This window comes from Haliotis rufescens, unplaced genomic scaffold, assembly GCF_023055435.1.
Source record: "Haliotis rufescens isolate VD_foot unplaced genomic scaffold, xgHalRufe1.0.p SCAF_10, whole genome shotgun sequence".
NCBI lineage: Eukaryota > Metazoa > Mollusca > Gastropoda > Lepetellida > Haliotidae > Haliotis > Haliotis rufescens.
The window spans coordinates 25,947,464-25,965,042 of NW_025963780.1; the positions used below are offsets into that span (position 1 = coordinate 25,947,464).

The window sequence follows — 17,579 nt, forward strand, 5'->3', positions numbered from 1 at the left end:
TATCACACTGTATATAGTCAGCAGATGTGTAACACTGTGTCCAGCCCTAGTTGAAGTCTATCCTACTGTATATAGTCAGCAGATGTGTAACACTGTGTCTAGCCCTAGTTGAAGTCTATCACACTGTATATAGTCAGCAGATGTGTAACACCGTGTCTAGCCCTAGTTGAGTGAGTGAGTATGGTTTTACGCCGCTTTTAGCAATATTCCAGCAATATCACGGCGGGGGACACCAGAAATGGGCTTCACACATTGTACCCATGTCGGGAATCGAACCCGGGTCTTCGGCGTGACGAGCGAACGCTTTAACCACTAGGCTACCCGACCGCCCCTAGCCCTAGTTGAAGTCTATCACACTGTATATAGTCAGCAGATGTGTAACACCGTGTCTAGCCCTAGTTGAAGTCTATCACACTGTATATAGTCAGCAGATGTGTAACACTGTGTCTAGCCCTGGTTGAAGTCTATCACACTGTATATAGTCAGCAGATGTGTAACACTGTGTCTAGCCCTAGTTGAAGTCTATCACACTGTATATAGTCAGCAGATGTGTAACACTGTGTCTAGCCCTAGTTGAAGTCTATCACACTGTACAGTCTGAGGTATATGGCCTGTTATCCCACCTGTGCTCCCTTGGAGCAGCTGTACACAGGCCTCACGGGGTAGCTCGGAATAATGTCAGAGTTGCATGTCGATGAAGACTGGGGGGAAGCTGCCAAATAACTCTGGAACAAACAAAACAAGCATGAAATACTCATATCCCCCCAAACATGACATGTCTGGTTGTGTGCAAGGCATTAGCCCCTGTGAACTTTGTTCACTGGGCCTTTTTGTAAATGGCCCTAATTGCAAGCACTAAAAAAGCCATGGAAACTCAAAAAATATTTTTTTACAAATTCTCAAACTTTCAAAAGGCTCCAGTTCACAACTAGAACCTATCTATGTGCCAAGTTTGGTGAAGAATTCTCTCATGGTTTTTGAGTTCTGCTCTGGAAACAACAAAACATGATGGAAGGATGGTGAGGTGAGGTGAAATTGGGTTTAACGTCGCGTCCAAGATTATTGCACTTATATAGCGACGTGCATGCACGTGTATGTGTGTGTGTGGCTGCTTGTACTAGTCCGGACTGATGCCGATTTATAGTGCTAGCTCACTGAGATACCATGCCGCAGTTTAACATGAATACCCCACTCAGACACAGTATACTGACTCCGAGCCGACCAGTCCTTGTTTTAGCCCCTTAATGCCGAGCGCCAGACAGGGTAACAACAAGTACAATCTTTTAACGTCTTTTTGTATGACGCGGCCCGGGATCGAACCCTGGACCTTCCGCTCTCCGGGCGGACGCTCTACCACTAGACCACGGAGGGGGTCGATGGAAGGATGGAATGACGGCACCCATTCCTATATCCCCCTTCCGCTTTGTTTTGAGTTTTTGGCTGCTGAATACAGCAGTGACTAGGATGTGATGTTTATGATCATATAAAGTGGACAAACACACCTACTTATGTCTAAAAAGCATTCTTCCAGTTCGCACACGTGGAATCAAATACAATTGTACCCCTAAAAGGGTAGGCGCATCAAGCATCAGTGAATCATGACTAGTGGTGGGACGATACACTGATGCATTGGTAGATCGCGATATTTCACTTCCCAATACAAGTATCGATCACAGTTACACACTTTTAAAGTAAAAAGTATCAATTCTTATCTATTCTTACGTATTCTTTAATAAATGTTACACCAAATACTATTTAGTAGTGAAAAATTAAATATTTTCATCCATTGTGCCATACTTAAAACTGCCACTGAAATCATCAGTGTGCCAGGTATTTGAATATCCAGTCTTGGAAAATATGGGTTACGCACTTCAGATATGAGCACATACAAGTATCGATATATGTATCGGATCATGAGCAAGGTATCGTGATACGCATCGGATCACCCAGTTGGTGTAGCTTCCCAGACCTAATCGTGACACAAGCCATTTGGCACTATATCATATGATAGACAGCAAAGATCACCCAATTATTACAGATCTTTATGATCAGCTGCTAAAGCTAATTCCGGAAGTGAAATTACATGTTAAACATTGATTACAGAAAACTATGTTCATAACAAACACGCATAAAAGGTGAGGTGAGGGGAAATGGGGTTTAACATCGTGTCTAAGATTATTGCACTTATATAGCAACGTGCATGCACGTGCGTGTGCGTGTGCACTAGTCCGGACTGATGCCGATTTATAGAGATACCAGCCGACCAGTCCTTGTTTTAGTCCCTTAATGCCGAGCGCCAGACAGGGTAACAGCAAGTACCATTTTTTAACGTCTTTTGGTATGGCCCTGCCTGGGATCGAACCCAGGACACTCTTCCACTAGACCACGGAGGTGGTCTTAAGATTGTCATAACCGAGATATACTGTATATTGAGAATGACATATGATATAGAGATTATCATCCATGTTTATTTCCGTCTTATAAATATTATATATTGGGAATTAATGTTTTAGGAATTAGGAATTAACACGTAAGTTGTTTTAGTATGGAAGAAGACGACTTACTGTGGCAGCCTGCGGGGAGGGGGACTTGGCTCCGGAAGGGGGGATAATACTGCGACTAGGAGACTGGCTCTGCTGCAAACACAATATCATCATCAACAACTGCATAACCAAGCCATCTTTTTTTATTTTTTTTGGACATTTTTTATTCCTTTCGAAGAGTTGTACATCAGGTTCAGAGGTTACACAGTAGGTTTAGTCAATTGTAGTGAAAATATGTTACATAGATGTACATTTCTTGTGATATAAATATAGCATGCATAATTGAAACACACCCACGCACACGCACACACACACAAACACACACATGATATGCCTCAAGAAGAGCATGAAAAGTTGTATCGATAGTCAGATATAACTAGAACAATTATGGTAGTATTGCTATTTGAGGCATAGCTGATCTATAGCCTTATTGTACAGGGCATGAGTATTATATTAATTTGTGTAGGATTTTTCCCTATTTTCGTTCAAATTGTAATAGGCCATTGTTTTTGGTGGCAATGAATTTTTCAATCATCGCTGTCTCTTTTAGTATTTTCCTAAAATTATCAAAAATTGGTTTCTCACCCTTAATACTTGATATATATATATATCTTTTACTGGATATTATAATATGATTAAGTAAAAGTTTATTTTTGTCGAATCCAAAAATAACTGAGTATTTGGTAAGTGAGATAACCAAGCCATCTTGACTGACTGGTTGAGAGCCCCCAATACAATGGCGACTCGTGCATGAAGTTCAAATTTTAGACTAAGGAACCAATACTGATATGAAACAAGTTGTGTTAAATATAACAATCGACAAACAAATATTAGAAGTATTTGAATGAAATCATGGGAAATCATAAATAATAACTATCAAATAACATACACTGAACAAATTAAGTTTGGCATATTTTTGGTATATTTTTATGAAATATATGCTCAGTCATTACAGAGCACTACAAAACAATATCCCAAAAGTATTCCTGATTCCCATCTACACATGTCTTTTCATCATGTTTGAATGTTCTCCCAATGACAGAGAGCTTACAAACATACTTTTTGTGAGAAATAGAAGTTTTACATGGTCACTGCTCCAAGATAACAATCTTAAAATATCTTAATACCTTGAAATACTCGTTTATCTTTTTGCCATTTGCTTCTGAGCGACCACTCTTTGGAACACCTAAAACACAAAGGACATTCATTAATTACATGGAAACAGAAAAATGAGTGAGTGAGTGAGTGAGTGAGTTTGGTTTTATGCCGCTTTTATGCCACATTGTACTCATGTGAGGAATTGAACCCTGGTCTATGACATGACGAGTGAACGCTTTAACCATAAGGCTACCCGACTGCCCCTCCAGAAGCAACAATCCATGCAGAGAGGACCCACCAGTCCCAGACAAATTCTGCAATTTCTTGATCATGGAAAGATTTCCATCAAATGTAACTAACTGCAGAATTGCAGAAAAAAAGCGTAATTTGCCCTTTTTGTCAATCAGTACACTAATTTTCAATATTTTCATGCTTTTCTATACAATTTTTATAAAAGAGGAATGACCCACAATCCACGCAAGATGACCCACTATCTTTGCAGGATGACCAACTATCCACACAAGATGACCCACTATTCATGCAGGATGACCCACTATTCATGCAGGATGACCCACTATCCATGCAGCATGACAACTAACCACACAGGTAATCCACTATCCACAAAGATGACCCACTATCCTTGCAGGATGACCCACTATCCTTGCAAGAAGACCCACTATCCACGCAGGATGACCCACTATCCATGCAGGATGACCCACTTTCCTTGCAGGATGACCCACTATCCTTGCAAGAAGACCCACTATCCACTCAGGATGACCCACTATCCACTCAGGATGACCCACTATCCATGCAGGATGACCCACTATACATACAAAGGAATGACCCACTATACAACTATTTGTAGATGAATCAATTGGTATGTGTAGTATCAATTTTGCAGTAAATGACTCCAAATTGCACTGGGTCAAAGTCTCATAATAATAAACATAATCAGGGCGAACCGGGATTTGAACCCACAATCATAGGTTTCTGGCGTGCCCAAGACACACAACTCTGCACGGCAAATTACGATGCGTTAGACAACTGGGCCACCCATGCCACATGTTGGTTATGCCGAATGATGTGACGTGTTTTGTTGTAGATAAATGTGGACTGGCAACTTTTTAACGTTACTGGTAATGTCCAGAGACTTGCGAGACCAGCTGTCTTGCTTAAATTAATCTGAATTTTATTGACTGAATACACACTACCTCCTGTGTCACACAACAAACAAAGGCTGACTCACCACCTTCATCGGTTACTGTCTTCCGTTTCCGTTTCCTCTCCGACGGTGTCCGAGACTTGTCGGGGGTGTGGACCTGGGCCTAGAAATATAGTGAGCTTTTAGCAATATTCCAGCAATATCTCGACAGGGGACACCAGAAATGGGCTTTACACATTGTACCCATGTCGGGAATCAAACCCAGGTCGAGTGAACGCTTTAACCACAAGGCTACCAGACTGCCCCCAAGAAATAGAGCAAAACATGTATCAGGTCAACAAACATTTAACCCTGTATGAGCACTTGTTTCATGCTATCTTTGAGAAGTAAGTCAGGCTGTGTATCGTCATCAAGGATACAATGCAACGCAGTGTCATAAACTGAAGGGGGAACCCGATGGTTCCTTAAGGCTTGAATTAAGGGACTTAAAATAATTAAAACAAGAGTTTGCCACTAACATGGCTATATCCCCCGCCCCTGTTGCAGAATTTATGACATAATTAAATCTGAACAAACCCTAACCTTTTTTAACCAAGGTGGAACTTGTCATGGAAATTGTAAAAAAAAGAAGAGTTTGGAACCTAAGTCAGTCTTGTTGCCATGGAAACGTACAAAAATAAAAATTTCTAAAATTTCTAAATAGCAAAAGGCACAAGTTCAGCATGTACCTGACAGACCTGCAAAGTTTGATGAAAAAATATTGAACGGTTTATGAGTTATGCTCCAGAAACGAACCCTACCCTCACAGAACCTAAGTCCATCTTGTTGCCATGGGAACATAAAGAATACAAATTTCTAAATATATTATCAATGACACAATTTTAATAGCGATAATAGTTAATATTTCTTCCCGTCGACGATAATTCCGATTATCAACTTTTTTTGCCAGCCCTAGTATTGACTAGAATTTTCAACTAGACAGTCATGCCAGCTTTTTGTTACCGGGCGGGCAGCTAATTCAGAAACTGCTTTGCACTTCTGTCTGTGAATCCAGAAAAGCAAGTTGCCTATGTCGAATACTGTATATTGACTGACATCTGTCAACGGAGTTACCTCCCCTACTCACCTCTTCATCTCTGTCTATTGAGCCAGCACTGAGGTTGCTGTTTTCCTGTTGCTGCTGTTGTTGCTGTGGTGTTGGCTGAGGATGATGCTGGGGGTGAAGCTGTTGAGTCTGCGGGGGGAGGCTCCCACCAACAACCGGGTGGTGTGGGGGGACACCCACAGTCAAGGGCTGGAACTGTAGGGGGACAGAAAGAAACTTTACTATTCCTTGTGTAATCTAGGACAGCTATTGAGCTAATTAGTGTAGCATAGTATGCAATATTATCGCGTTAATTAATTTATAATGGATCATAATAGTGCATGCTTACTAACCTATTAAATATTTCATACGCAAAATGTTTCTTGTTCTTTGTTCAACTTTTTTTACACATCAATTAGGATTGATCAATGCCGATTTTCTTTACCGAGTTTGGTAAACAAAAAACTTGTCATTAGCGACTCAACAGCGGGCAACTCTCAATTACAGCAGATTCACTATTTTGTTGTGTGATACATCACTTCCTGTTTTCGATTATACATAATCAGATTGCATATGACCTTGGTTGGGTCATTTACCAGTCAAGGGACATCATCCAAACAAAGGGGTCCCTATCTTACCAATTTCGAATGGGTTAAAACACTCCAGACACTATCATAAAAGCGTGTATACTTGTGTGTAGCCATGACATACCGTAACAACTCCTGTATTCGATGAAGCGAAGAAATATTGTGCTTAGATTTGCACAATCTCATTAAAATCAGACCTCAGTTCTTGCTAGTACTAAACAAAGATCTGAGGACATCCCATTAGGGGTCACATCAGAACAACCTTTCATCCGACCAATCAGAGCGCTGCTTACCAGATTATGAAAGTGACAGTCCGAATGTGATTTCTTATCATGCAACCTCGAAAACTTGAACTCCGAACGATAGTTACGGGTTTAACGACTGAATCCATACAATCTACACCATCTGTTAGCCATTCCAGAATATTCTTTTGTTCAGGTTTCAAATTTGTTATCGAGAATTTGTGAAAATATGTTTCAAAGCGTGGTCGCCAATTTGAAATTAGTGCCGTAAAGCACGAGAAAGCTACCTTCTGATTGGTCATTCCATTGGTCGGTCAAAGTTTGTGCAAGGTCGGTCTGACGTGACCCGTAATGGGATGTCCTCAGATCTTTGTTTAGCTGTAGCAAGAACTAAGATCTGATTTTAATGAGATTGAGATTTGCAGAAGTAAACAGTCAACAGGGAGTGTTTACCTTAACAACCAAATCAACATGTCATCAGGGTAGGAAATGTCCTGCTTCTTTAAATTGGATGTCAAATATTTTGTACATTTTTCAGTTATTGCATCTCAAAAGTACAGGTGCTTTTATCAAGATTTGTCATTTTCTAAATCTTGAACTGTCAAAGCAATTAGCGATCTGCCATAACACCTAATCAATATAGTATTGAAATAAGGTCGATTATAATGATGTTTACAGTCATATTCCATTGATTTATCTAGGCCTGATCAGAGGCCGATAGTCAACTCATTAAAAATTCCCAAAATGGATTCCCAGGAACTTAATGTTTTCCAATTCGTGTAACTAATAACTAATATTATGGCTTTCTAGATATAACCTGTATTCTTTTTCACTGATAACAGGACCACTAAATAGGAAGAGGTGTTATTACTTATTCTTATATTATTACGTTGAATGCAATCTCTGAAGAAAATAAGAAATCAAAATATTTTACAAAATAAACAAACAAAAAATTCTCGGAGGAACATTGGGTTTAGAGGCCTAGGTAAATCTGGTACTCTCATAAGCTCGGCCATCAGACAGTTCACAAGTGGATAAAAAAAAAACAGCTGTCTCTTTGCGGAATGCAACGAGCCAGTAATCACAGGGAGACAAAAAACAATAACAAATAAATTCATAATAAAAGTATATCATGTCTTCTTTGGTAATAAATTGAACATTATATAATTGTTCATGTCATACTATGTTTACAACATCGGTGCCTAAATTCCGGTATTTAGACACTGGTGTCATAAACATTGTATGACATGAACAATCATATAATATCCTCTATATATTTGGAGCTTAATTGTCTGGACTTGCCACAAGCAATTTGTACTCTACCAGTGCACTGTCAGCTAAAGGTTCATTAAACTGGTTTCCATACATTCATTCAAATTACTGAGTGTAAATTCGAAAATGAAACTAAACATTCCCGTCGTGAATAATAGAGATGTAGGGATGAAAGCAAGAGAATATTTCAGAACAAATCTTCAAATCTTCACTCTCGCTTGGGAAATACAAGAATTCTGACACCCATTTAATAAAATCCATATGACACACATGTGAGTGTAATAATTTCTTTATTACCCATTATTTCTTAATCCTTTCAAGCTCCCCTTTAGAAAAATGCACTGATCACGACTGTCCTAGAAAACCACAATTTGTGGAATGACATCAACAGTCTTCGGCTATGACGTCACTTCTAGTGTGATGTCCTACCCAGGGTTCACACATGTATTCAATGAAGAGCATCCGCCCGGAGCGCGGAAGGCCCGGGGTTCGATCCCCGGCCGCGTCATACCAAAAGACGTTAAAAGATGGTACTTGTTGTTACCCTGTCTGGCGCTCGGCATTAAGGGGCTAAAACAAGGACTGGTCGGCTCGGAGTCAGTATACTGTGTCTGAGTGGGGTATTCATGTTAAACTGCGGCATGGTATCTCAGTGAGCTAGCACTATAAATCGGCATCAGTCCGGGCTAGTTCAAGCAGCCACACACACACGTACATGCACATCACTATATAAGTGCAATAATCTTGGACGCAACTTTAAACCCAATTTCACCTCACCTCACCTATTCAATGAAGAGTGATGAGCCTGCCATGTCCTAAATCCAGGTCAACACACTGACATCCTGGGGCACAAGCCAGTCTGGCAAAACACCAGGTTGAAACCTGACCTAGCTAATCAGGGAGACAAACAAATGGAAGGGAGGAACATGTGATCGGATGTTTTTCAATCATGTTCATTTGTTCATTCATTCATTCATTCATTCATTCATTCATTCATTTTGTATGTCTGTATGTGCGTGCGTGGGTGTGCATGTGTGTTAACTAGTCTGTATACAATCGACCTAGGAAAGGGCCTCCCTACATAAATGTATTCTACTAGTGTTGTGTGCATAATACACGTATACAAACAGCTTTGATTTTATTTCACAATATCTCTGCGTATGATTGAAATATTTAGCTGTTATTTCACAAGTAGAGTTTACGTTGGTCTGCCCTAACAGTTCTAACCTAAAATTGCATTTTGGCATTACTTTCAGTATCCTTTAGTTTTATTTAATTACGGTATTCAACGAAATAAGCGCCCCATTCTAATAAGCGCCCACAGCGATATTTGCTAATATATTGGCTAGTGAACAATCCCAATTAGCACCCCTTCCGTTGTTCAATGTACACAAGACTTATTTATTCGTGTATAATACGCACTTGTGTGTTATATGCACCCTTAATTATGGGAAATTAAATTCTGAAAGAATATATCTGTTGTATATAAAGATTTCAGACTGTCAGCATTAACCACGAAATTTACGATCTTTCAACTCTGTTGTTTTTCACCAAAATAATATTCAAATAAGAGCCCCTATTTCTAATTTTGAGAGCGCCCTGGGCACTTATTATGTCAAATATGGTCACACTAGGAGACTGTGACCTTACGAGACTAAACCAAATAATACAAGACTCGGGGTTCAGACTTGTGGCTAAAGTCACAGACTGTTTGTCCATGTGGGTTTTATTGTTGTTTTATGTCAAGTCAGCAATATTCAACCTCCATGACGTCCTGTAAATAATGGAGTCAAACCTGACAAACAAGTGATTAATATTGTGACTAAAGTCGCACGTCAAGTCTGAGCACCGAATAAATTTAGACACCCCTTTCAACAACCAACAGAGTGGTAGGAACCTATTCCGAAACAGGACCCATGAGGTAGGTCCAGCTATATCATAGTACGCAGGGACAGAAGTACACCTTGAAAGTACACCATGAGAAGTGTTTGTTTGTTTGTTTGTTTGTCAAACGCCACACTCAGCAATGTTCCAGCTACATGACAGCGGCATGTAAATAACCCAGTATGGACCAGACAATCCAGTGATGGACATCATGACAACATGTATCAATTAAGTCACCCATCCTGATCCCCCAATCCCGGTAGTCACCTATTACGACTTCTTTCAGATGTTAATCCTGGATGCATTGTAGATTAGAAATAGATCTTTGGCACAAACCCCACACACTATCGGCAACCCAACCTTTGTATTTAGTTTGTCTCTAGACAATTATCCCCAGAACCATTGTCAGAACCATCAGAGTGTACCAAATCTCTACTGAATTTTGATAAATACCTTGGACCCACTCAGATAAGATAAATAGAGAATTTCACCAGAGTGTCTTTTGATATCAAATATATCAACACGAGTTGATAAAAGTGGGAAAACTCCAAGGCTTGCCGAGGATTTTTTCCACTTTTATCAACGAGTGTTGATATATTTTATATCAAAAGACATGAGGGTGAGATTTTATTTATCATCCAACATCATTCTTCAAACTTTTTCAGTTTGTAGACAGTAATAGGCAGTGTCTTAAGTGTAAAAAGTACTGCTAACAGCTTCAGTAGCAGAGTCATTAGTGGTGTCATTTGATTGTGACGTCATGGTAACTAATGACGTCACAATGGTCTGATAAGCATTGTGATGCAATTTCATTGCAGCGATATCTACAGTGTAGATATCGCCTGATCTCACCCAAGCCATATCTCCTGTGGGAGCCAGTTTGGGATGATAAACTAGTGTGTGTCCGTCCCTATATTTCCTAATCACAGTGATCACATGAAACAAGTACAATAATCCATGACTGGGTATGCTGCACAATCTGAAAAGTGGCTGTCTGATCCTTATCTAAGCCGGTGGCTTCCACAAAGAAGATGGGCACTTCTGATCCTGAGATATGGCCTCCTGGGCCCTGATCCTCAAAGTGATCTTAGCGCTACGATGATCGTAAGCCTATGTTAAAGTATGGGACTTACGATCACCTCAGCGCTAGGATTTCACTTTGAGGAATGGGGCCCTGATAGTGTTGTCTTGTTTGTTTGTTGTTCAAGGCCATGCAAATAATCAGGTCTGGACCACACAATCCAGTGATTGATATTGTTAGCAAAGATACACACCATCGGGTACGAGTGAGTATGGTTTTACGCTGCTTTTATCAATATCCCAGCAATATCACGACAACCCACTAAAAATGGGCTTGACACATTGTACCCATGTCGGGAATCGAACCCGGGTCTTCGGCGTGATGAGTGAACGCTTTAACCACTAGGCTACCCCACAGCTCCCACATCGGATACAATCACACCTGACCACTTGATCCATTTGGTCGACTCTCATAACCCGCCTAGAGACCAATTCCAAATGGCATGACTCATGGGTGATACAGTATCATTAAAATAGTGAGAGTGAGTTGGGTTTAACGCTGCTTTTAACAGTATTTCAGTTATATCACGGCGTGTCAGCTTAATGTTGGAGGAAAACCCAAGTGATGCAGGTCTCAGACGTTTACCGCTTTGGTGAAACCCACAAGCACGGGTATGGTGCTGCTAAACCTAGCATTAAAATAAATCTCAACACTTTTAAGGACACATAAAGTCAGTGTAGCGGTGAGCCAACACAGCTTTTTTTCACAAAACAGCTTAAGGGCTTTTGTCTGTCCACATTGTCATGACAACTGATATGCATAGGGAGAACCAAAAAATACATACCCTTCCTCCGAGAAATCTTTGTTCGAGCAATTCTTGTTTCCTGGGGTCCAGACCTAAATTGTCCATATTGTAGCCTGTAATAGAACGAATACAGTACATCCTTCACTGTCGGACATCACATACAATCTCAGGGTTAGAAACTAACAGTTTTTTCCACTAGTCCTTATAATGATAACATAGCAAAACCCTTAGATTTGGCCAATTTCTACTAGTCCTTAGGATACCTTTACCATTGGGCTGTTTGGTAAAGACTATAGGATTAGTGCCAATTTCTAACGCTGAGATAATCTATAATTCACAATCAAGACCTACTTAGAAACACTAAACCATTATACAATCAAAACCAGATAGAGCCACTCGTCCAAATCCCGAGTCTAGTAAATTTCTGTTTGGTCAATTAAGCTCAGCTGATCCACAGTCCAGTGACTGCATAATCAAGACTTGTAATCTGCCATGTGAATTCCTTGACCTTAGATGACTTGACACTCTGTCTATGTCTGTGTCCTGTCTTCTGTCTCCTGATCAATGTTTTGCTATGCATGTAAAGTATAAATTAGCGACGAGATGTTTGAAGCAGCACCCTTCACGGCTCTATCAATTTTGTATCCATCAGCCTTGATGTTCTTATAGGACAAAATCTTTAGGAAACTTCAGTTCATTTTATGGTAACAAACTGTTCCGAGTCCCTGAAATAGTTACCTTTGATTTTGCCAGCACATATACATATTGACAAATCAGTAGACAAAGCGGAAGAAACTAACATTTTTAGTCCACTAGTCCTTATAATGATACAAATAGTATCTGCTGATAATAGTATAATATGAAGGCTCTAAAATCTACTGAAAATGATGTTTTGAGAATATTGGGTACACACACAAGTGCAAGGGCATGACGCTGAACGTGATTTGTTAATCCAGACATTTGTTAATCCGGATAATATCACTTGTAAGATCTGTACAGACAAAACTCGACATTACACACCCCAAGGGACCTGACTCAGGTCTTATCCGTTCATTTTTCACCCAAGGTCATCTTAAATGCATCAAAAAGAAAGTGCTTGTTGATCTTAACGCAGTCCTCTGCAATATTCCAGTTAAATGATGGCGACTTGTAAATTAGTAAGTCAGTGAGTGAGTTGGGTTTAACGCTGCTTTTAAGAATATTCCAGTTTCCAGTTATATCGCGGCGTGTCAGCTTAATGTGGGAGGAAAGCCTGAAGTGATGCAGGTCTCGGACGTTTGTCACTTTGGTGAAACCCACAAGCAGGGGAATGGTGCTGACAAACCTAGAAACATAATCGGGCGAACGGGGATTTGAAACCACAATCATAGGTTTTCGTTGGGCCAAGGGACACAACTCTGCACAGCGAATCGCGCCTGACCACCTGGCCTCTCGGTCCCTCCCTTGTACAACCAGCATCAGGTGCTTGACCAGTGTGTGAGTGAGTGAGTGAGTATGGTTTTACGCCGCTTTTAGCAATATTCCAGCAATATCACGGCGGGGGACACCAGAAATGGGCTTCACACATTGTACTCATGTTGGGAATCGAACCCGGGTCTTCGGCGTGACGAGCGAACGCTTTAACTACTAGGCTACCCGACCGCCCTGCTTGGCCAGTGAATTCAGTCTCATACACTTAATAAACATACTGAACATTTTTTGTATACACCAATTATATCATGGTATCCATCAGCAAAATGCTGTTATTATTCATCAATAAATTAACTCTGTTCTCAGAAATATGTCCCGACCATGATGGATGACTTGATGTAAGATGACTGGGACATGCAACTTGTGGTGTCTGACTATTAGCATAAATTAAATTAAAATAAATTAAATTGAGAATTTGTGAAATATATTTTCTAATTAACAACTGCTCAAATGCGCTTAGACGATGATTGATCTACTAGTCAAAGGATCTCTTGAAGCCACAGGTTTTGAATGTCTTTTAAAGTTTGTCAGATTTTCTGCTTCTCAGATTTCTTGTGGCAGATTGTTCCCTAGCAATGGTCCAGCATGTTGAAATGACCTATTGCCATCTGTTTTGGTAAGTGACTTTGGCACCATTAGCAGATGTCGATCTTTTGATCGGAGAGAACATGCAGGCTTGCATGGGTAACATCAGTTCCTGTAAGTATGCAGGAGCCAAATGTGGCAGAGAATCTCATCAGATATCAAACATATCAACACAAGTCAATAAAAGTTCAAAACACTGAGGCTTGCCAAGGAGCTTTAAACTTTCATCAACGAGTATTTAAATATTTGATGTAAATTTTATCAATAATCCGAAATCATTCTTACCACTTTTTCAGTTTATAAGCAGTCTAAGCAGTGTCTTGAGTTTAAAAAAGTAGTGAGTGGGTATGGTTTTACGCCGCTTTTAGCAATATTCCAGCAACATCGCGACGGGGGACACCTGAAATGGGCTTCACACATTGTACCCATGTCGGGAATCAAACCCGGGTCTTCGGCGTGACAAGCAAACGCTTGAACCACTGGGCTACCCGACCGCCCCAGCTTAAAAAGTACAGCTTACCAGCTTCAGAAACAGAGATTAGTGACGTCATTTGATTGTGATGTCATGGCAACCGATGACATCACAATGGTCTGCAAACCATTGTGATGCAATGTCATTGCAGCGATATCTTCAGGGAAAGATTGCTTAATCTCAACAAGCCATATCTCCTATGGACTTTTTCTTCCAGGAAATATGATTTCCTACAAAATACTGAAACAATATTTCCAGTTTCAGGTTTCCATAAATATTCATACAAATATGTCAAAGAATCAAAGAAGGGGTATTCATTTCTTCTTAAAGGTAATCTGACAAGCACTTATCTCTGAATGAGTCTCTAAAGTCTAGATGGTACCATGGGCAAATGTACACAGAAGACAGTATTAAAAAGATTTCAGTGTACATCACCATTATTTACCTGTTTACACAAGAATAAACGGCTGATCCTCCCCTGGATATAAAGGTAAAGGGTTTTATTTCCATAAACAACACAGGCATCATACTTCCGGGGATTACTCTCGACAGCCCATGAGACGATACCAGGTTCAATGTCTGCAGCAAATGTCAGTACAAATTCCCAAACTGGAATCTTAAATTTCCCAATTCATGTTATTAAAGTCACAACTCATGTTATGGCTTTGAAAAGATGAACTGCAATAAAAAGGAAGAAGCTTTAATCCTCAAGTTTGTTGGTTGCATTGAATGCAATCTTAAAATACATCTGAACTTATGAAAGTCATAACTTAAAAAACTTCCAATTTTAACCAAGAATTTTGTTTTCCCAATCTGGCTGGCATGGGCACTTAGTTCAGAATCCAAGAAATACCTGACTTAACATTCTTCAATCCCATCAAGGGAGTTAAAACATATTAAGGCTCGGTTGTCATGGTAATGGTGAGAGCATATCGATATACTGTATCATATTCGCTGTGCCCTGCTTCTAATAGCAGTCTTATTAGATTTGAACAAACTATCATAGAATCCTGGCAGGCCAAGGGGAGGTAACTCAAACAATATCCATGAAAGTTCTAAAACACACATCTCAAGGAAACTATAAAATGCTGGATATTTGGCCATAAATTAACCATAAGCTACATCCCTGACCATCTCATGACCAAACAGCCCACCTCATATAGTTCTGCTGTCCGAGTACCTACAGACGAGACAATTTACACATTTGTTCACTTCTTTAAGTACTTCATGGAAAGTCTACCAAGGCTTCGTGTTTCAAGTCAATAATTAGTTTAAGAAAATACAAATATTTTTAAAAAATGCCTCCCACATCACATTTTTTGAAAATTCTGGATAGTTCTAATAATTAATCTAATGTACTAATACAATAGGGTAAAAAATATATTTCAGAGCTTCTGTCTTGGAATAATGTTCTCAAGAAGTAATAATCCAATATATTTTTTAAGCCAATTCTTCAGCATGATTAAAGCGGTGTAGATTATAGTGCAAGACAAAGAGAAAACATATTTAGCTTATGCTCAGGTCTTCTACAAAACAGTAAATCAAGCACAAACTGCCACCTACGTCTCAACCAAACCAACAAGGCAATTAAACTGAAAAATGTTGCCATAGCAACCACCATGTAGGAGTTCAGATACATGCAAGTCTCAGGTCACCATGGTCACTGACTCAACATCATACATCTATTTCGGATTTCTGAGTGAGTGAGTGAAAAGTGAAAAGTCCTGCTTGACAACGGTATAAAGATCTAAACTGAAACGTCACAATAACTGTACATTAAGAAGATGTTATCTATAAAACATTTGCTTCTACTTTGTCACTGGTCACCTAAGAAATGTCTATAAAAAACTTCCGTTTGAAAAGTGTTTCAGGGAAGTGATGACATGTCATCTTAATGATGTAGAGATGTGATGCAAATTGAAAACATTTGCCTCTGTCACAATACACAACAAAGGCATGACCCCTTAAGTCAACGTTAATAATTACCTTTCAACATCAGATTCATGGCAAGGGCGCCTGGACTTTCACGCATAATTTCGAACAGACACCTACCTCTAAAATCCATGTTCACAAAACAGCAAATATCCTTTGAATGAAATCGTAACACCATGTCCTGGGGTGGCAAGTGTAGGTAGCTCTACGTCAGCCGCCACACAGAAGCCGGCTCACAGCATCCCACACGGGGCATGTCCAATCCTGCCCCACCCCACCACACCGAGGTAATTCTTTTCAATTCAGACCGTGCTGCACAGCCATTATCTTACAGGCTCTTCAAACAAGCTTAATCGTCGGACAAACTGCTAATTGCTTCTGAGATTAGCTGACCGTCTCAGAGTCAGCCCTGATTCACAGATCAGTGTAAATCTAAGCCCATTGATGGAAATGGCTGTTGGATAATTTTGAATGGGAATTGTTGCTCTGTTTTCTGTTACTAAGAGTGATCTTTTTCGTTAATTTCTTAATTCCTCTGATGCAATGTTCAAAATTAACATGAAAAGAAATTAGGTCCATATGCACTTGCAATCACATGCTGCATTTGTTTTAAGATGGTTTACGAGACTTTACTGATAAAATAACATAACTCGAATAAATTTCGACAAAGAAGTTTTTTCTTATTGTTTTACAATTAGGTGAAATGAAAAAAAACACACAAGATTTTGTTAACACAGTTTCTAAGAAATGGTGAATAATACTAATATAAATGTTTATCCATACCAAAATAATATCCATCTTGAATGTTAAAATTTGTTTGTTTTCATTCAATAGTAACCATGGTAACAGTATTAATCTGTTAGTTGAAATGTTTTTCCCCGCGAAAAACATTGATTTTGAGGCGAAACATTTTGTATACAAACTCATAAAAAATAAAAGGCCCTATGATAATTTGCAAAATTTACCTTTGGGTTTGTTTTGATTTTAATCTACAAAACTACCTGTGTGTGTGTACACAAGGAACAGGTGCATGACCCATGGTGTAATCTGGGGACAGTATGTAGTATGTAGGGTGAGGAAGCCAAATGAAGGCAGGTCACCTAATCAACCGGATAGCTTGTCCTGATCACAATAACTGTTTTTATCAGTCCAGTGTCATCTGCCACCAGAAAACTCAAGTGTAAGAAACTGGAAGCGCTGGGCATTATTTAAATTTTGAGATTTAACATTGGTTTAAAAAAGCAACCAATCAATCAACGGTCGATTACGAATCATTGAATGATAAGAAAAATATATACCGTATTCGACGTAATAAGCACCCAAGGCGCTCTCAAAATTAGAAATATGGGGGCTCTTTTTAGAATATTATTTTGATGGAAAAAAAACAGAGTAGAAAGATAAATTTCGTTGTTTATGCTGTTT

At 39.5% G+C, this 17,579-nt stretch overlaps 1 protein-coding gene across 6 annotated transcripts in view; it reads right to left on the bottom strand.

The window, feature by feature from the left end:
• Positions 1 to 17,579, bottom strand: part of LOC124123019 (serine/threonine-protein kinase tousled-like 2) — a 68,932-nt gene that overhangs the window by 33,476 nt on the left and 17,877 nt on the right. For all 6 annotated transcript variants that reach the window (XM_046486258.2, XM_046486262.2, XM_046486257.2 and 3 more), the window contains exons 2-7: positions 11,738 to 11,811; positions 5,930 to 6,103; positions 4,888 to 4,966; positions 3,671 to 3,729; positions 2,565 to 2,636; positions 624 to 725 (exon numbers count right to left, since the gene is read on the bottom strand). In XM_046486258.2, coding sequence (XP_046342214.1) covers positions 624 to 725; positions 2,565 to 2,636; positions 3,671 to 3,729; positions 4,888 to 4,966; positions 5,930 to 6,103; positions 11,738 to 11,811 — 560 coding nt within the window. The remainder of the gene's footprint in view (positions 1 to 623; positions 726 to 2,564; positions 2,637 to 3,670; positions 3,730 to 4,887; positions 4,967 to 5,929; positions 6,104 to 11,737; positions 11,812 to 17,579) is intronic.